Below are 17797 nucleotides of genomic sequence, written 5' to 3' on the forward strand. Positions count from 1 at the left end.
TACAGTTAGCGATGGCCGGGGTGTTCTGTCCCAATACGCCTCCTGGACAAGCCGCCCCGCGGGGTGCCCAGCCCCGGCGCCCGGCCCCCGGCCCCAGACCGCGGCGGGGAGCACGGCCTGTGTCCGGCCCCTCCCGTCAGCGCCCCGCCCCCGTCCCCGCCCATTCCCCGCCTCCGGCCCCGCCCCCGCCGCAACCAGCCTCGCCTTTGATGCGCCGCACCGGCCAATGGGCGTGCTGGGAGGCGCGGGCCGCGGCTGCGGGCTGGGGGCTCGGCGCTCCCAGGCGTCAGTCGGGCCGCGGCGACGGCGGCAGGAGCGCGTCCCGGCGCCGCCTCGGGCTCCGCTCGGCTCGGGGGCTGCTCCGGGAGGAGGAGAGCCAGGGGAGGCGCCAGGCCTGCGGGCCGGGCGCATGGCTTAGGGACGCTCCCGGCCGCCGCAGCCCCAGCATGGGGAAACTTCACTCCAAGCCGGGTCAGTGCCCCCGCCCGCGCGCTCGCCCAGGGCCCCGCCGCCCTCGCCGCCGCGGTCGCTAACTCTCTCCCTTCCTTTCTTTCCTTCTCCCGCCGCCGCCGCCGCCGCCGCCTCGCGATGTGCCTGCAGCCGCCGTGTGCAAGCGCAGGGAGAGCCCGGAAGGTAGGGGCGCGCGGGGCGCAGACCTCGGGGATGGACGTGGGGGACACCGCGGCCGCGGCAGAACGGCCCAGCCCGCCAGGTCTTATGACCAGGGCCACCCCCAAGCCCCAGTTCCGGCCACCGGCCCCCTAAGCCCGCTCACAGAGCAGCCTTCGCGCCTCCTCTTCTGTCCCTCCTGCCCGCTCCCCGCGGTCCTGCGCTCCCACCGCTGACCCTCAACCCCTCCCCCTCCCGCGTCCCTGACCTCGGCTCTCACGGCACCCTCTCTTCAGACCCCCAAGCGCCTCCCCGCAAGACCCTGCCCCCTCTTCCTGACCCCCGGCGCCTTCTCGATATCCTGGCTCCTGCACCTACTGCGGCCCCTCTCCTGACCCCCAGCCCTCTCCTCCGCAGTCCTGGCCGCCAGCACTCCCTGGTCTGATCTTCAAACCCGTCCTCCTGGGGTACTGCTCACCCCTCTTGCTCCCTTCTGGCTCCTCGCTCCTAGGGCTTCGCTGAACCCCCCTTTACTTACCCGCGTCCCTCTCTTGGCTCCTGCCCCAGCCCGCGAACCCCCTCCTGGCCCCCGTGTCGTGGCCCTTCGCCTCCCACCGCGCCTCCTTCTTCCCTCCGCGGGGGTAACTTTTGGCACCTGGAGCCAGACTCAGGGGCTCCATGTCGTCCCCGCCCCAGGTGACAGCTTCGCCGTGAGCGCTGCCTGGGCTCGGAAGGGCATCGAGGAGTGGATCGGGAGACAGCGCTGCCCGGGCGGTGTCTCGGGACCCCGACAGCTGCGGTTGGCGGGCACCATAGGCCGAAGCACCCGGGTATGATTCCCCACCCTGCCCCACCTCCTGGCCTCCTTTCAGCCTCAGAGATGGGTCCCCAAACCCATGCACCCCAACTTTGAGCACTTTCCTGCACAGCTCCTGGGTCTAAAAATCTCTCCTCAGCTGCCCCCTGCCCCACCAACGCAACCCTCTGCCCGCATGCCTTGGAGAACCTCGAAGTGCCCAGCTGGAGGCAGAGGGCTGCCTGGGGGAAAGGTCCTAGGTGGGGAGGTGGTGAAGGTCCATTTGATGGGGAATCGTGTCTGCACCAGAGGGATTTGGGAGCCTGCTCTGACTTCTACCTTGTTTCTGCCACCAGCATTCAAAGGTGGAGGTGGAGGAGGAGCTAGAGAGAAGGGGGTATTAGAGGTGTCTGGGTGGAGGGCAGAGCTGTGCTGGCCCCAAGATCTGAATATGTTCTGATTGTCTGTGGCATTCATCAGTGCCACCTGTACAGGAACCCCAGTAGAGCAGGTGGCCCTCTGGGTGGCAGATCTAGGGGGACTGAGACCTGGAAGACCCCTTACTTGGCATATGAGATAGAGGGCCTCATTCCACTGTAGCCTGGGCACAGCCTTGAGCCTTCACCCCGTGTGTCCCCGAGGCTGGAGTTCCTGGAGGAGCACTAAGTGTGATGGGAATGAGTGAGTCCAGCCCCAGCTCCTGGCCTGGGACTTGGCGTTCACAGATGTCCTGTGAGCTCCGGAACTCTGCACGGGGCTTTCAGGCGGTCTGCGTGGAACTCGCGCAAGCCTAGGATCAAAGGATGAATCAACTTTTTGATGTGACATTTAATTTTTTTTTTTTTTTTTTTTTTAACTTAGAGGGGGAATAGACTGAGTCTCAGGTCTGGTTAGTTCTTTGGTCTTATCCATGGGCTGGGGAGAGGCCAGTGGAGACTTCAGATGTGTGTGTATTTGGGTGGTGGGACCTGGCAGCTCGCTTGCAGTGCTGGTGTCAGGAGGTGGACCTGTGGATAAAGTCAGTTCCTGTGTGTGGATGAAATAACCTCTGGGCCTGGGAGAAGCTCCCCTGTCCTGCCCCACCGCCACTGCTTAGCTGGGGGCTTCTCTGTCTTCCGTTAGCCAGGTCGGACTTGGAGCTGCTGTCCCCTAGTAAAGGTCAAATCTTGGTGGGCAGGGGGCACTGCAGTTGGGGCCCTTTAAAAACAGAACTACAAACCTCCCCTTCTTCCCCTGCCCTTTCTAGTTTTTGATCTACTTATTTATTTAAAGGCCAGCGAAAATGGTCTAATTTAGCTGTATGAACAAATGCATTTGCAGCTCCAGACAGAGGCCAACTGAGTGGATTTCCATTAATCAAGTTTTGGGTTTTTTCAGCCTGTTTATTTTTACAAAGTATTCCTGCAGAATGACATTTATTTGCAGTCCCTCCTTTTTCTTTTTCTTTTTTTCTTTTCTTTTTTTTTTTTTTTCTAAACTGCCAGGCAGCTTGCTCCATGCTAGAGGGAAAACTTGAAATACAGCGAGGGCTTACTTCAATTGACTTTTATCTTCAAAGCCATAACAAATGTTACCCGCATGTTTTTGGTGGGTCTCCTTGGCATCCAGTCTGGGAGGATGGGAGGGAGGAGGAAAGAGGGAGAGGAAAACAAAAGTCTGTCGTTTTTAATTAAATAGTAGTGTTCCCAGCGAGAGGAATGCAGGCTAGTAAAAGTTGCCATTGGGGGAAGTGAGGGAGGGTGGGGAGGGGGCCCCAGCTTAAGTCTGTGGCTTTGGTGAAGTCACGGAATTCTGTTGCCTGGTTTCTTCCCTCAGCAGAGGACAGCATGGGATGGTGCCTGTCCCCCTCCCTCCCTCGCCCCCTCTCTCAGAGAAACTCTGAGAGGTCATTAATGTTTGTTCAAAGTACTTTTGAAGATGTGAGGCTCAGAGCCGTTGGCGTGGCATGTGTCAGGTGGTTGGAGGGTGGGCCCCAGCCATCAAAGATGTTAAGCAGGGGGCCGGCCTCTGTCTCCGTGGGGGTTGTTCTTGCTGCTGGGGACCCAGACGCCTGGGTTTTCACCAACCTTGGCCCCAGATGGCCCAGCCAGTGTGTCTGCAGAGGTAGGGATAAGGAGTCAGAACTTCACGGGGAGCCCAGGGTGTGGAACAGCACTCCAGGCATCCTCCAGGTGATTTCAGGTGGTACCTGGGGGAACATTTTAAATCTTAATAATTATCTATTTTTTTTTACCAGAAAAAAAAATAACTAGGACATCAAACCCATGATTTTGCAGATATTGCTTAGGATGAAGCTAAGTTAAAAAAGAGTCTAATGTGAAGTCGATTCAGAGAAAAATATTAAGTACAAATGGTCAAAATTGTGAATGTGGGAACGGAATGCCCAAAGTTTGGGAAGCACCGAGATATTGAACAGGACAGCAGTGGGCAACCCTCAGGCTAGTTCATTTCCCTGATTCCCTCTGGTGCCGAAGGGATAGCTGGTAGGTTCTTCCGTGATGTCATCAGGATGTAGGAGGGCGTGGGCTCCAAAGTCTGCTGGTTTCCAAGGGCTGGCAGAGGTCCTCCCACCAATCCCAGGCCTGTTTTGGGGCTATTCTCTGCCTCTAGTCCTTTACGTGGCCTGTCAACTAAGTGGCTGGAGACACAGTGGCTCATCCAACTAGTATTATTGTTATTGCAATGATAACTAGTATTTATTAAGTGCCTATATGTATCAAGCACTTTGCTTACATTATCTTAATCTTCCCCATAACCTTGTAGTGTTGACAGCCCGCTGGTGTGGACTGTGTGTTTTTCCCTTTCTGGAGCACTTTCTAGGAGAGGCCATTTGTAGAGAAGCCCTGTGCCAGGGCATCCGCCTGGAGGGTGCTACCTACAAAACTCCCAGAGAGGGGGTGTTTCGAGATGAGCCAGTCATGGGGCAGGCAGAAGCAGGAGTGGCGCCTGTTTGCCCTCTTCTTTTCTGATGGTGTCTGAGGGGCTTGGGAAATGTCCCAGATGAGTCCAAGTTGCATGCAAGGTCCTGAGATGTGAAAGGGTGACCATACTGGCATTAAACTAAGCCTGCCCTCTTAAATACAGAAATAAATAATGTCAGGCTCTATCCTAGTTATTTGTCACCTGTGCAAACCATTTTACCGTTGTATACCTTAGTTAGCTCATCTGCAAAATGGGTGTAGTAATATTTTCATCCCTGGCGGGTTGTGATGGGATTATAACTGTTGAACCTGGGAAGGAAGGGAACCTACTGGGAGATTCACTGAAGACATTTGTAGGGTTGGAGATGGGGGCCTACAAACAGGGAGTGATAGGGCTGGGATAAAAGCGCCAGAGGCTCTCTGCCTCCCCCACTGTCATGGCAGGCTCACTTGGAGGGATGCAGGCCAAGGGTTGGGCTTTTGCCCTTTCCATGGGGACATGAGCAAGTCCAAGGGAATATGGATTCATAGGAGAAAAGGAATGAGAAATGGGAGGCACACGAGTACTGTGGAAGAGGAGCAATAAACTGATCAGCACATACGCCAAAGAACACTGTGTTAAACAGAATTACAAAGCAAAATAAGCATCATAAACTCAGAGAAACGGAGGATGCTAGAAACATGAAGCAGCAACAGGCAGTTAGAGAAGAAAACCAATTGGAAACACTGGGTGTGGAAAATAGAATGGACAAGTGAAAAAGCTTAATAGATTGATTAAATAGTGCAATGGACTCAGGTATCAGGTGGGAAACACTTGGTGAAGACCTGTGTGCCTCAGTATACGCTCACAGGCCGATTGTGAATATGTACAACCAGATGTAAAACAATCTCCTCCCCACGGCCCTGGTTGGCCCTTTTGTTCTTTTACAGCAGAGCTGCCTGAAAAAATAGGCTGAGAGCCGTGGTGCAGGCAAGCCCGCCTCTGGATCAAAGGCGGCTGCCAGGCAGTTTGGTAATTTGACTGGGGGCACCTAGTGCATTTTGATATTTGGAGAAGATGAGGAGGGTGCAGGCTCACTTGGAGCCCATGGGGACGTGTGGGGTTGGGTGATGAGATTGGAGGCTGGCCCAGCTGTTGCCCGAGTGCCAGATTCCAAGGGAATTACCCTTGAATGATACCAGTTGGCACAATTAAAAGGCCCCATGTCTTTGCCATATGGAAAGTGTTAGGCTTCTTTACGTGGTTTCAAAGCTATGTGCTGGGAGGTGGGCTTGACATTTGAGGTAGAGCATAAATTAAATATTTGGTGTTTCAGGATTAAAAGATAATTTGCTTTAAGGCTGGAGAAGGACTCAGGGTGGAGGTGTTTGTGTCTTGTTCACTGGCATTTTCGAGTTCTCCAGGGAGGGTCCCCTCTGCTCACAGGTACCAGGGCCAGCTGCCTGGCCCAGCCTGGGCACTGTCTTTCCTCCTGGGGGATGGGAAGCAGAGGCTGGGAGAGCTTGGGCTGGGCAGAGTGCCAGGGAGTGGGGGGACCTTCTGGTTTTCCATAGGTACCTCAGGATGGGTGGGTGATGGCCATGGGTGTCATCTTCTTAGCGCTTTAATGGGTCTTTGTGATGTGGTCTCCGGTAGAGGCTTCGAGGAGTGTCTTGTCCTCACTTTGAGACTTTTCTTCTTGGGGAAGGAGGCTAGATGCCCCTGAGCCAGACTGTACATGCCTTCTGTTCTCTAGAGCCCAAGAGCACCCTCTTCATTCACATTTTTTTAGGAAACCTGGGGGAAATCAAGTCCAGGAGGCACCTGCTGTGGGTCCTGCAAGGTCCTAGAACTCAGGGGACGTTTCCTCTGCTCGCGCAGTGGGGATGTTGGAAGGTGGGGATGGATGGATCGATAGACAGTGTTGTTTGTACCAGGAAGCTCAGGTACACTCTGGGATCAAACTGTCCCTGCGAGGGCATGAAACTTCAAGGCTGAACTGTCAGCAGCAAAAAAATGAAGAAAGAAATGAAGATAGATTAGGTCACCCTCCCTGTCTCCTTTTTCCCCAGCTCCTCTTCCCTGGTCAGCTTCTTTCCTTTAATTCCTGCTTCCAAATTCTGTCTTTTCCCAGGTCCTCCTGTCTGGAGTGGAAGGGTGGAACCAGGCCTTTTCTTTTAGGCACTCAGCTTAATGAATTAATATAAGTTATTATCAATAATTCTTTGTTTATTATTATTATTTTTTAGAGACATAGTTTCACTCTGCCACCCAGGCTGGGGTGCAGTGGCATCATAGCTCACTGTGGCCTCACAGTGATCCTCCTGCCTCAGCCTCCTGAGTAGCTGGGACTACAGGTGCACGCCACTGTGTCCAGCTAATTTATTTTTATTTTTTGTAGAGATCGGGTCTTGCTTTGTTGCCCAGGCTGGATTGAACTCCTGGCCTCAAACCATCCTCCCACATCAGCCTCCCACAGTGCTAGGATTACACATGTAAGCCACCACACTTGGCCTTGTTATTAGTTATGAATTAATAAGTCCCTAACTGGGCCAGGCTCTGGAGATACAGTGGAGAGTAAGAGAGAGGTGGTTCCTGCCCTCCTGTGGCATCCAGTCTGATGAAGGAGGCAAAGCAGCAGTGAGCACCCAGGCCCACTCCTAGGACCACACAGAGGCACTCTGGGAGGGAGGGGGCAGGATGGGCCACTGAGGCTGAGGAAAGAGGAGGAAGGAGTTGGAGGTGGGGGGAAGAGCTGACCGAGGCCCCAGGCTCAAGCTGTCCTTTAAGATGGTGTGGGGGGTTGCCGGGAGGCTTCTGTGTGGAATCAAGCGGGTAATCAAGAAGGGAACGTGGCCTCCAAGTGGCTCTGCAGCCTGTGGGAACTGGAAGTCGTTCCTGGCACTGTCTGTGGAAAGCCTCGCGGTTGGTGGCTCTTGGCACATCTGAGTTACCTGTCTGTCCCTCTGGACAGGTAATGTCGGGTGGAGCAGGGCGGGCAGTCAGCGTGCTGCCCCTATGTCATGGACAGGTCCTTGGGGGCGCAACCTGGCCTACTGGGGTTGGTGGCCCTGCTGTTGTGTTGGGGGAGGAGGTCAGCTGCAGGGCTGGAAGCTCGGCTGGAAGCTCAGCTGTCAGGGCTACGGGGGACCTGTGGGGTGGGATTGCTGCTCAAGAAGGAGGCTCTTCAGGGGCCAGGGAACAAGAGGGAGTGACCAGCGAACCCCAGAGACAGCTAATCGTGCCCAGAGCTGCAGCGCACCTGTGCCTATGGAAAGAGGGTCCCCCATGTGGGCTGAGCAGGGCTGTCCGAGACAGGATGTGCAGCCCCCCTGGTACTGGTGAGCCAGGTGCCCTGTAATCCTCCTAGCTCGGGGGTCCTGCAGCCTCGCCCCATGGCTGTGAATCGCAAGATGCTTGGATTTAGACGCTTTTGGACTTTCCACATCACTTGTTGGATTCCAAACCAGGCACTTCTGGCCGCCTCCCTGCCTTCCCTCTCTCTTGCCCACTCACACGTGTTCTTTTTGCCGCTCTTGTCTCTCACAGACGTTCTTTCTCTTCCTCACCCTCCCCACGTCCCTTCCCCCCCACCCCCATCCCCGAGGAAGGAAAAAATTCAGTCTCTCACAAACAAAATATCTGCCATTCCATCGGAGGGAGAACTGAGGCAGGAGCCCAGAATATCCTGGAAGGAATGCCAGCGAGAGTTGAAGGCCTCAGTTGTTTAATCTGGAAGGAGGACTTTGATGTCACCCTGCTCCGTTTATCCTGGGAAGCTTCCCGCTGCTTCATGGCTTCGACTCTCCGCGTGAAGGATGGCTGAGCTCCTCCAGGGGCTGGAGGCAAGCCTGAGCAGCTCCGAAGGGCAGCCTGGTGATGCTGCGCTCCTGCCAAGCCCAGGTGGGGTGGAGAACCTTCTCTAAACAAGCACTTCCAGAGACATAAGTAATTCTTTGATAGTTTCCTGGGAAGGCAGAAGGGAGCTGTTTAGCCGTGTGGGCACCAGTCATGGGGCTCTGGGAGGAAAGCCTCAGGTCTCCGCACTGAAGTCATCCCCAGCCTCAGAGCGGTGGCGGCTTGGCCCACCGGGGTGGGTCCTGGATGTGTTTGTTTAGAGGGCTCTGAGGCATGGGTCTGAGCTTCGCTTTCCTTACTTGTTAAGTCACATGGGCTATGGCGTGTGTGTGTGGCCTTGTGTGTGGCTGACGCCTTTCAGAGGACACCAGCGTACTGAGAGGGCTTCACATTGGTGTGGCCTCAGCCAAAGGCTCCCTGCCTGGGCTTCAGATTCTCCAGCTGAGAAGTAGAATAAAATCATAATAATTTAGCACTCTATCTATTGAGTGCATTCATTCATGCATCTGCAGTAGGGTTTTTTTTTTTTTAAATTTAGAGACAGGGACTCACTATGTTGCCCAGGCTGGTCTTAAACTCCTGGCCTCAAATGATCCTCCTGCCTTGGCCTCTCAAAGTGCTGGGATTGCAGGCATGAACCATTGTGCCCAGCCTTATATATATATTTTTTAACTTTTATTTTAGGTTCAGGGTACATGTACAGGTTTGTTATATAGGTAAATTGTGTGTCATGGGAGTTTCGCGTGCAGGTTATTTCATCTCCCAGGTAATAAGCACAGTACCCAACAGGTAGTTTTAGATCTTCAGCCTCCTCCCACCCTGCACCCTCCAGTAGGCCCTCATGTCTCTTGCAGTGGGCATTGAGTACCTGCTTTAGGCCAGGGACACCTGTGCTTGGTACCTAGAGTGAAGGCCTTGATTTCATGGAACTTACCATCTCATAGGAAAACAGAAATATTTTCATAAACAAGTTGTGCAATTTAAGTTGTGATATGTGCCTCCAAAAAGTACTGGATGTTTTGAGAACATGTACCAGGGATCAGAACTCATCCGGGGTGTTATTCATTCCACAAATATTTGACTGCTTTATCTATCCCACGTGCTGTGCTTAGGGTGTTGTGGAAATTGTGAGGACTAGGACATAGTTCCTGCGTCTGTGAGAGTGGAACTAAGCTCTCCCCATGGCCTTTCATCGATTTTTCTTCTCTTATTGCATTGGTTAGAATCTCATTGCATTGGTTAGAATCTCATACTCTGTTTAATAACTACCAAGTATGATACTTTTTGTTTAAGAAAGCTTCCTTCAACTCCTGGCTTTCTGAGCTTTGTAAAATCAGGAATAATTATTGAATTTTGTCACATGCTGTTGGGATGCAGATGGAATGGATCATTCTTTGCTAATGTGGTGTGTGATTTGTATGCTTGATTTACATTGCTGGATTTCCTAGTGCAACCTTCTTGGCCCTCCGAAATTCTTTGTCATGATAGATTATTCTTTTAAACGTGACTGCATTTGATAGGCTAATATTTTACTTCGGATCTTTGCATGAAGTACTCAGTGCAAGTTAACTGTTAAAGTTATAAAACCATAAGGGAAGCACAGGGCTGTGGAGGTTGGGGAGGGTTTTTTGAAGGAGGTGGGCATGTGAGTAGGGATTTGAAGAATGGTAAGACTGAGATATCAGGGGTTAGAAACTTAAGGACCTACAGGGGCCAGAGAGGTCATATCAATGAATGCCACAGGCTCAGTGGGAGACATCTGAGAGGGGTGGGAACCAGGGTGCCCCCCGGGGAACACACACCCTGCCTCAAGGAGGCAGTGCCACTCAACCCCAGCCAATCACTGCCATGTGGGAATATGGCCCTGGTGTTGCCACATGGGCTGATCATTAAGAAAATCCAGCTGTCTGGATTTTTATGTGAAACTTTTCCAATTTAAAAAATTATCGTTAACCAATTAAAATTTTTAGAAAACACTTTCTTTGGGTGACTCAGACGACTGGATTTGGCCTGTAGTACCCTGGCTTGTGTTTGCTGATTTAGACCTTTAAGATTCTGATGGTGGTGGTGGTAGAGAAGCAGTATGTTAGCGATAAAAGGACACACAAGTGAGTATCATATGCACTAAACATTGTGCCTAATACTTTCCATGCATTCTCTTGTAGAATCCTCACAACTGCCTTAGGTATTATTCCGCTATCGCATAGATGAGGGTGCAGGCCCAGCAAGTTAGAGTCACTAGCCTAGCCAGGGAGAGCTGGATGCAGGCTGCATCCAAGGCAGAGTGCAGGCCAAGCAAAGGCTCATTGCCAGGAAGCTGTGCACAGTATATTTCAGTCTGGTGAGAGAGCAATGTGGGAGGCACAGGAAGGGTAAGTAAAGATGTGGGCTGGGATGGGAGGCCGAGGTTGGTGGATCACCTGAGGTCAGGAGTTCGAGACCAGCCTGGCCAACATGAGAAAACCCCGTCTCTACTAAAAATACAAAAAAAAAAAAAAAAAAAAAAAAAGAAAAAGAAAAAAAAATAGCCGGGCATGGTGGCGGGTGCCTGTAATCCCAGCTACTTGGGAGGCTGAGGCAGGAGAATTCCTTGAACCCGGGAGATGGAGGTTGCAGTGAGCCAAGATCGTGCCATTGCACTCCAGCCTTGGTGACAAGAGTGAAACTCTGTCTCAAACAAACAAACAAACAAACAACAAAACAAAGATGTGGGCTTGGAGACTTTATGCTGAAGACCAGCATGTGCCCATAGAAGGTGCCAGAGGTGTGCTTAGAACTTGCAGAATCAGACTTCCTGGGTCTGAGTCCCAGCTACACTTCTCCCCAGCTCGGTGGCCTTGGGCTGAGTGATGGCTTATCTCTGATTCTCAGTTTTCACATCTGTGGAATGGGTAGAGTAATGGTTCCTACCTCGTTGGGTTGTTTTAAGGGTAGAAATGGGTTCATTTCAGCAAGTTAAAGAATAAAGGAGATGTCACCCCTTCTTTCACAGCTTGCCAGTGTTGTTTGCTAGTGATCACCTGGATGTGTGCTAAGTGTGGTACCAGTGTGCTAAGTGCGGTGAAGGAAAAGGTTGGGGAAGGAGAATAAGGGAGGATTCTACTTCGGATTAGGGAGCGATGCGTAAGTCGTTAAGACCCAAAGAATAAGTAGGAAATAGCTAGGTGGGGAAAGGTTTATTAAAAGTATTCCAGGCAGAAGGCACGGGATGTGCAAAGGGCAGGAGGCATGCAGGGTTGGTGCACAGAGAAAGTCTTCAGCCTCCTTCTCAGTGTCTGACTTGGAACCACATTCCAGTCTTTGAGGTGTTAGGGCAGAACTATGTGGTGCAGCAGCAGGGAGTGGGCAGTGCCTGCTGGGCTGGGTGGTACCACTGTATGTTGCGTCCCGTCATGAGGCCTTGTCTCCTTGCCGCAAGTCTTCCATGAAGTGTTACTGGTGTCTGTGGACTCTAGCTTTCTGGTCAGGTTGGAAGAGGTAGGGAGGAGAACCTCTCAGTCACAAGAAATAGTGTCACCCTGGAGTGGATTGGCTGGCCTGCTGGGCTGCCCAAGCCTTCTGGCCTTGAGCATAGAGCTGGGGCCCTGGGGAGGGGAGAGGCAGAGCATAAAAGGACTCTGTTAGCAGGATGGGGCTGTCTTCCCTCAGGCCACAGCCTCCCTAATAGGCTCAGGCCGGAGGATGTTTTTCTAACTTCAGAAGGCTGCGTGGGCTGGTGGGCCCCTCACTCAGAGGCCTCGGCTTGCGGTGGCTCCACTGAATGGGTTTGGGGGTGCTGGTGTGTGGTGTCATGCCCATTCCATGCCTGGTTTCCAGAGGGAGCCTTGTTCCAGGACAGTTTTTGACCCTGACTTTGTTGTTTTACCCTTCTTTCCCCCTTCAAAGGCAAAAAGATGATTGAAGAGAACTACTATAATCCAGGAACAAAGTTGCCTTTTCAGCGGGCACTGGGGACTTTCTCTGCTTGCTCCCTGCCCTGGAAAGTCCAAAGGCACCCACTGCCTCAGCTGGTCCTGGGCACGTGCCTGCTTTCTCAGTGGCTGCAGGCTCAGTGTGCCCATGAGCTGCCCACTGTGTGCATAGCCCCGTGCTGAGTCTGGGAGCAGCAGCCCGAGGAGGAGGTGGTAACAGCGTAGCTGCTGCTTGCTGTGTGTCTGCTGTGTGCCAGGCTCTGGGCCAAGCACTGTTCATAGTGCTGGGTTCTCAGAGCACTGTTACGAGGCTGCTGTTATTATTATGCCCATCTTACCCGTAGGGAAACTGAGGCTTTAAAGAAGTCAACCATCTTGCCCAAGGTCACTTGACTTGGAAGTGGAATCTTGCTTCAGCAAGATTCAAATTCAGATCACTCTGTGATTTTAGAGCCATCTTAAATCAGTTTAGGCAAGTTTTTTTGTTTTTTCAACTGTATGTCTCAGCCCCATTCATAGTTCATGACATCAATTTAGTGACCAAAATGAAATAGAGTAAAAATATGAGAAAACATTATATATAGTAAGGGTAAATATTGTTTTGTGTAATTTTATGTTCTAGTTAAAAAAAATGTATACACACACTTCACACACACCTATACCCAAACCCATACATATATATCTATATCTATCTATCTGTCTATCTACAGCAGAGGCACATTGTAAAATATAATTCTTACTATAGGTCATAATCAGAGTATTAGAAAAACGCTGGTGTGGGTCACTGGTGCAGGCCCTGAGCCTGAATGCCTGGTTTTGAGCCCTGGCTCTACTTCTCACTAGCAGTGTGACCCAGGGCAACTTTCCTGACCTCTCTGTGCTTTCCGAGCTGTTTGGTTTGTTGACTTTTGGGCCTGGGTCAGTGCTCCCAGGGATGCTGTGGGTGCTTGCTGCTGGCTCACTCCCTTTGCTTAGGGAATGAAGAGGATGAGCAGTCCCATGGAGGGGCCCCATGGCTTCTCCCCTGAGAAGCCAACAGCAGCAGCTTCATCCCAAGAGAAAGACAGACATGGCTGAGTTGTCAGGGGTTGGACACAATGCTGTGCTGGGAACCCTGAACCTGGGGGTGCCTCCAGCTTAGCTATGAGGTATCTATTGTGACCTCTCCTGCCTTCTGCTTCCTCCTCTCAAAAATGCATTAAAGGAAAGGAGAAGGCTTTGTTTCTACTGCTGTAAAAAAAAAAAAAAGTCCAAAAATTAGTGACGTGATCACTTTATGACTTGCTTAAGAGTATGCACTTTGGACCGAGCCTGGGAGGGTCCACTTGTCTGTAGCTCCATGTGGCACGGTTAGGGTGGCTCTAACAGCAAGGGTCTGACTGCAGCAGCTCCAAATGAGTGACATGTCTGGGGCTTCAGTTCTCTTCTAGTTGGCCTCACCTCATGGGTAGCTTGGGCTTCCTCACAGTATGGCAGTCTCAGGGTAATCAGATTTGCATGGTGGCTGTCTTTCCCAAGAGTATAGAAGCAAAAACTGCCAGGACTTTGTAAGGTTTAGGTCTGGAATTAACAACAACACATTCTCTTCATTGAAGCAAGTCACAGGTCCAGCCCAGATTTAGGGGAAGGAACTACACAGGAGCATAAATACTGGGAAGTGGGATTCACTGGGGGCCATCCACACAGTCTACCAGAGAATAGGTGGTCTCTTGCAGAGAGAGTGGAGTTATAGAAAAGGACCGAGACGTGTCCCTTGGGTTTAGGATCCTGGTGGTCACAGTTGGGTCTGGCAGGAACTGTCTTGGTGAAGTGACAGCAGAGATGAGGACTTGGGTGGCTCACGAAGGGACTAAGAAATATGTGCAGGGGAGCAGAAGCACATACTTACAAGAACATTCATGGCTGCATTTGGAAGAATGAAAAGTTTTTGACAACTCAAACATCCATCACTAGGGTACAAGGTAACAGTGGTGTGGACTTCTCATTGAGCTCTCTGCAACTGGTCAAAGCCCAGCGGGTAAGGGCCTCTCTTGCTGACAGGAAAGAGACCCTGAAACGCTGCTGAATGAGCAAAGCAAGTGCAAAACATTCATAGGCCGTGGTCCTGTTTCTTACAGTGTGAAAAAGTCTATTCAGGCCTGTGTCACTATGTATCTGCAGGTGCATAGAGAAAGATCTGGAAGAGTACACTGTCAAGGACTATTTCCCTGAGGAGTGGAGAATTTCGCTTTTCATTTTGTACATTTTTAGGTTGTTTGACTTAAAAAAATGAGCATGTGCTACTTTTTGTATTTTTCAAAAAGGTGGTGTATTTTAAAAGTGAATGACAGATGAGGAAACAGCATGTGTAGGCAACTGTATGCAGAAGCTTTATCAGAAGGAGTGGAGAGAGAAGACAACAGCCAGAGGGTGTGGGGTTGGGGAGGACTCGGTGCGGCCGAGGACCACCTATGTCTGAACCTCTTGGGTGCTGTTCAAAATGTAGAGTTCTTGGGGTTTCCTAAGCCTGAGTCAGAACCTTTCTGTACTGGGCAACAGCTGGGCCAACTGGACCCTGAAGGAAAGGTGACAGGATGGTGCAGGAGTTGGAGAGGGATGAGGAGGAGGGCACTCCCAATTTGTAGCGTAGCGGGACCTAATGAGCCACCCTACAGAGAAGCCAGCGCAGGCCCTCACTCATGACAAGCTCTCGCTCCATGGTTCTCTCTCCTCTTGCCACATCCCCATAACTGTGGCTGCTTAAACTTGCAAGCGGATTTAGAGCTTCCCTGGCAGTCGTTGATACCCGCCTCTCTTGAAAGGGCTGCTAGGTCCCCCCTGTAGAATGGGAAGAAGAAGGGGCTGTGGAAGCAACCTCTAGACTGTGCTGACCAGTAGAACTTTCTGATGATGGAAATGTTCTGTGTCTGCATTGTCCCCTCTGGGAACCTGTGGCTTAGAATGTGACCGCTGGGACTCAGAGACTGCCTTTTAAGGTATATTTTATTTGAATGAATTTAAATGTGAACTTAAATAGCCCCATGAGGCTAGTGGCTGCCGCATTGGACAGCACAGCCCTGGACGCATGGAGAAGATCCTGTGTGTCAGGCTAAACTCCATCCTCAGTGGGCACAGCCCTGGACCCGTGGAGAAGACCCTGTGTGTCAGGCTAAACTCCATCCTCAATGGGCACAGCCCTGGATGCATGGAGAAGACCCTGTGTGTCAGGCTAAACTCCATCCTCAGTGGGCAGGGAGGCATCAAAGGAGTGCAAAGGAGTGATTCACAGCAGGTGGTTGTGGAAAGAACGCTCTCCCCAACAGGAAGCACTGGTTAACCCTCTTTGGGGCCTGTCCAGAGCCTGCTCCTTGTAACATAGCTTTGTTCAGGCTTGGTTAGCCCTGGCTGGCCGCAGCCATGGCCATGGTGGGGAATGATCATGGTCTTCCTTCTAGATGGTTGGATCAGAGCACCTTCTTGTGATGTCACAAATCGGGGCCTTTCTAGCCTTCTTAACCTTGGAGGTTCTGCTCAGCAGCTGCTACTGGGGTCTAGTCCTCTTGGCTCTGGGTCTGGGGCATTGGAAGGTAAACTCCCTGCTGAGTTGGAGGCAGCAGCATTGAGTGGGTGGCTGTTTTCCAGCCAGGATTTACCCAGGGCTTTATGGCTTGCAAAGCCTTCCTCACAGGGCTTTGTCAGGCATTTAATATTCACAGAAACGTGGCCAGGATCAAAATTATTATTATGGGGAAACTGAGGCCAGACTGTGAAGTCCACAGGTCAGGTTCTTTGTGGCTCACTCTTGTATCCCTGGGCCTTTTGCACTGATTGGCACATGGCAGATCCTCAAGAACATTTTCCAGGTGGATGAGGCTCAGAGGGGCCATGCAGCTTGGCCAGAGGGCACACAGCTGCAGAGGAGCAGGGATTCTGTTCTGTTCTGTCCAAGTCCCCACCTCTTTTATGGAGCCAGGCTGTTCTGTGCCTTTGAAGAGAGCCTCTGCCCTTCAGAAAGGGTCCTCACTGTTTTCCTTTCTGTAAATTAAGTCGTACGCATGGTTAAAAAAAAAAAGAAAAGAAAATCCAAAATAGTACTAAAGGTATGCAGTACACAGGAAGCCTCCTCCCACCTCCACCTCCCAGCTTCCCCATTTGGAGGCATCTGCTGTAGTGGGCTCCTCAAGATACTTCTAGTCATGCTCTGTTTGTGCATGCTTATCCCTTCACAGACAGCAGAAGCTGTCTTGGCCAACAAGACCAGGAAGCATTGGTATTTGTAGGTTAATTGAAAAATTCATTTAAGGTGGAGAACCATAAAAAAGTGATATAGAGGCCGGGTGCAGTGGCTCATGCCTGTAATCCCAGCACTTTGGGAGGCCAAGGTGGGTGGATCACAAGGTCAGGAGATCGAGACCATCCTGGCTAACATGGTGAAACCCCGTCTCTACTAAAAATACAAAAAATTACCCAGGTGTGGTGGCGAGCGCCTGTAGTCCCAGCTACTCAGGAGGCCGAGGCAGGAGAATGGTGTGAACCCGGGAGGCGGAGCTCGCAGTGAGCTGAGATTGCACCACTGCACTCTAGTCTGGGCAACAGAGTGAGACTCCATCTCAAAAAAAAAAAAAAAAAAAAAGTGATATATAAGCCAGGTGCAGTGACTCATGCTTGTAATTACAGCACTTTGGGAGGCCGGAGTGGGAGGATTGCTTGAGCCCAGGAGTTTGAGACCAGCCTGGGCAATGTAGCGAGACCCCATCTCTTGAAACAACAACAGTAACAACAAAAAACTAGCCAGGTTTGTGATGTGTGCCTGTAGTCCCAGCTACTTAGGAGGCTGAGGCAGGAGGATGGCTTGGGCCCAGGAGTTCGAGGCTGCAGTGAGCCATGTTCACACCACTGCACTTCAGCCTGAGTGACAGAGTGAGACCATGTCTCTCAACAACAACTACAATGAAAAGTGATACAGACTTTAAATATTTTCTTTTGACTTAAGATTCATGTATACATCTGTCTCCGCACCTTGCTTTCTTAATACATAACTTTTTAAACTTATCTTGGAAATCATTTCATATCAGAATGTATAATTTTATTGTTCTTCATGGCTATCAAGCCTTCTGTTATAAGGATAGACCATCATTGCATTGATTTCTTACTGCTGGGCATTTAGATCATTTGTGGGCTTCTGCCTGTGGTCGGCTTTAGAGCAACAGTGTGCATTTCTGCTTCCACCCCTCCCCCTGTGCCCCCGACGCACACTGCACATCCTGATACAATCACCAGGTGTGGCTCTGCTATTTTTCTGGCAAAGCTGGAGTTTTTCCCTCTGGCTGGTGTCTACAAAATCGAGGAGGAAAACAGCTTCAGGGGGAGCTTGTGGGTTAAGTAGGTGCGACCTTTCTCTGTGGATCCGTTGGGACCTTTTGGATTTCAAGCCCATGTCAACTGTTTCATACAGTCAAGTTCTTGGCTTGTGTAACCAGGGAGTGGACTTCAGTTACAGCTGGATCCTCCAGCCCAAACTGTGTCCCAGGACAGCAATCTGTGTCTTCATCTCTGCTTTCTTTTAGATTGGCTTCATCCTTAGGCACACCCTTCCCAGGTAATGGCAACTTGGCTCCCAGTAGTCCAGACTTCCAGCTTCAGTTGTTAGAGAAGAAAGTTCCAGCAAAAACCCAGGCAGAGCTCCCATTGTTTTGATTTGAGTCGCATCCCAGAACCCATCCCTGTGCCTCTGACAGTCCTG

The 17797-nt window shown here is 51.4% G+C and overlaps 1 protein-coding gene across 1 annotated transcript in view; it reads left to right on the forward strand.

Moving 5' to 3' along the window:
- Positions 1 to 233: 233 nt before the first annotated feature.
- Positions 234 to 17797, forward strand: part of NKD1 (NKD inhibitor of WNT signaling pathway 1) — a 99709-nt gene continuing 82145 nt past the window's right edge. The window contains exons 1-3 of the mRNA XM_032157317.2: positions 234 to 471; positions 601 to 633; positions 1306 to 1439. Of these exons, the coding sequence (XP_032013208.1) occupies positions 447 to 471; positions 601 to 633; positions 1306 to 1439 (192 nt within the window). The 5' untranslated portion in view covers positions 234 to 446. The remainder of the gene's footprint in view (positions 472 to 600; positions 634 to 1305; positions 1440 to 17797) is intronic.

Source organism: Hylobates moloch, unplaced genomic scaffold, assembly GCF_009828535.3.
Source record: "Hylobates moloch isolate HMO894 unplaced genomic scaffold, HMol_V3 SCAFFOLD_6, whole genome shotgun sequence".
NCBI classification, from domain to species: Eukaryota; Metazoa; Chordata; class Mammalia; order Primates; family Hylobatidae; genus Hylobates; species Hylobates moloch.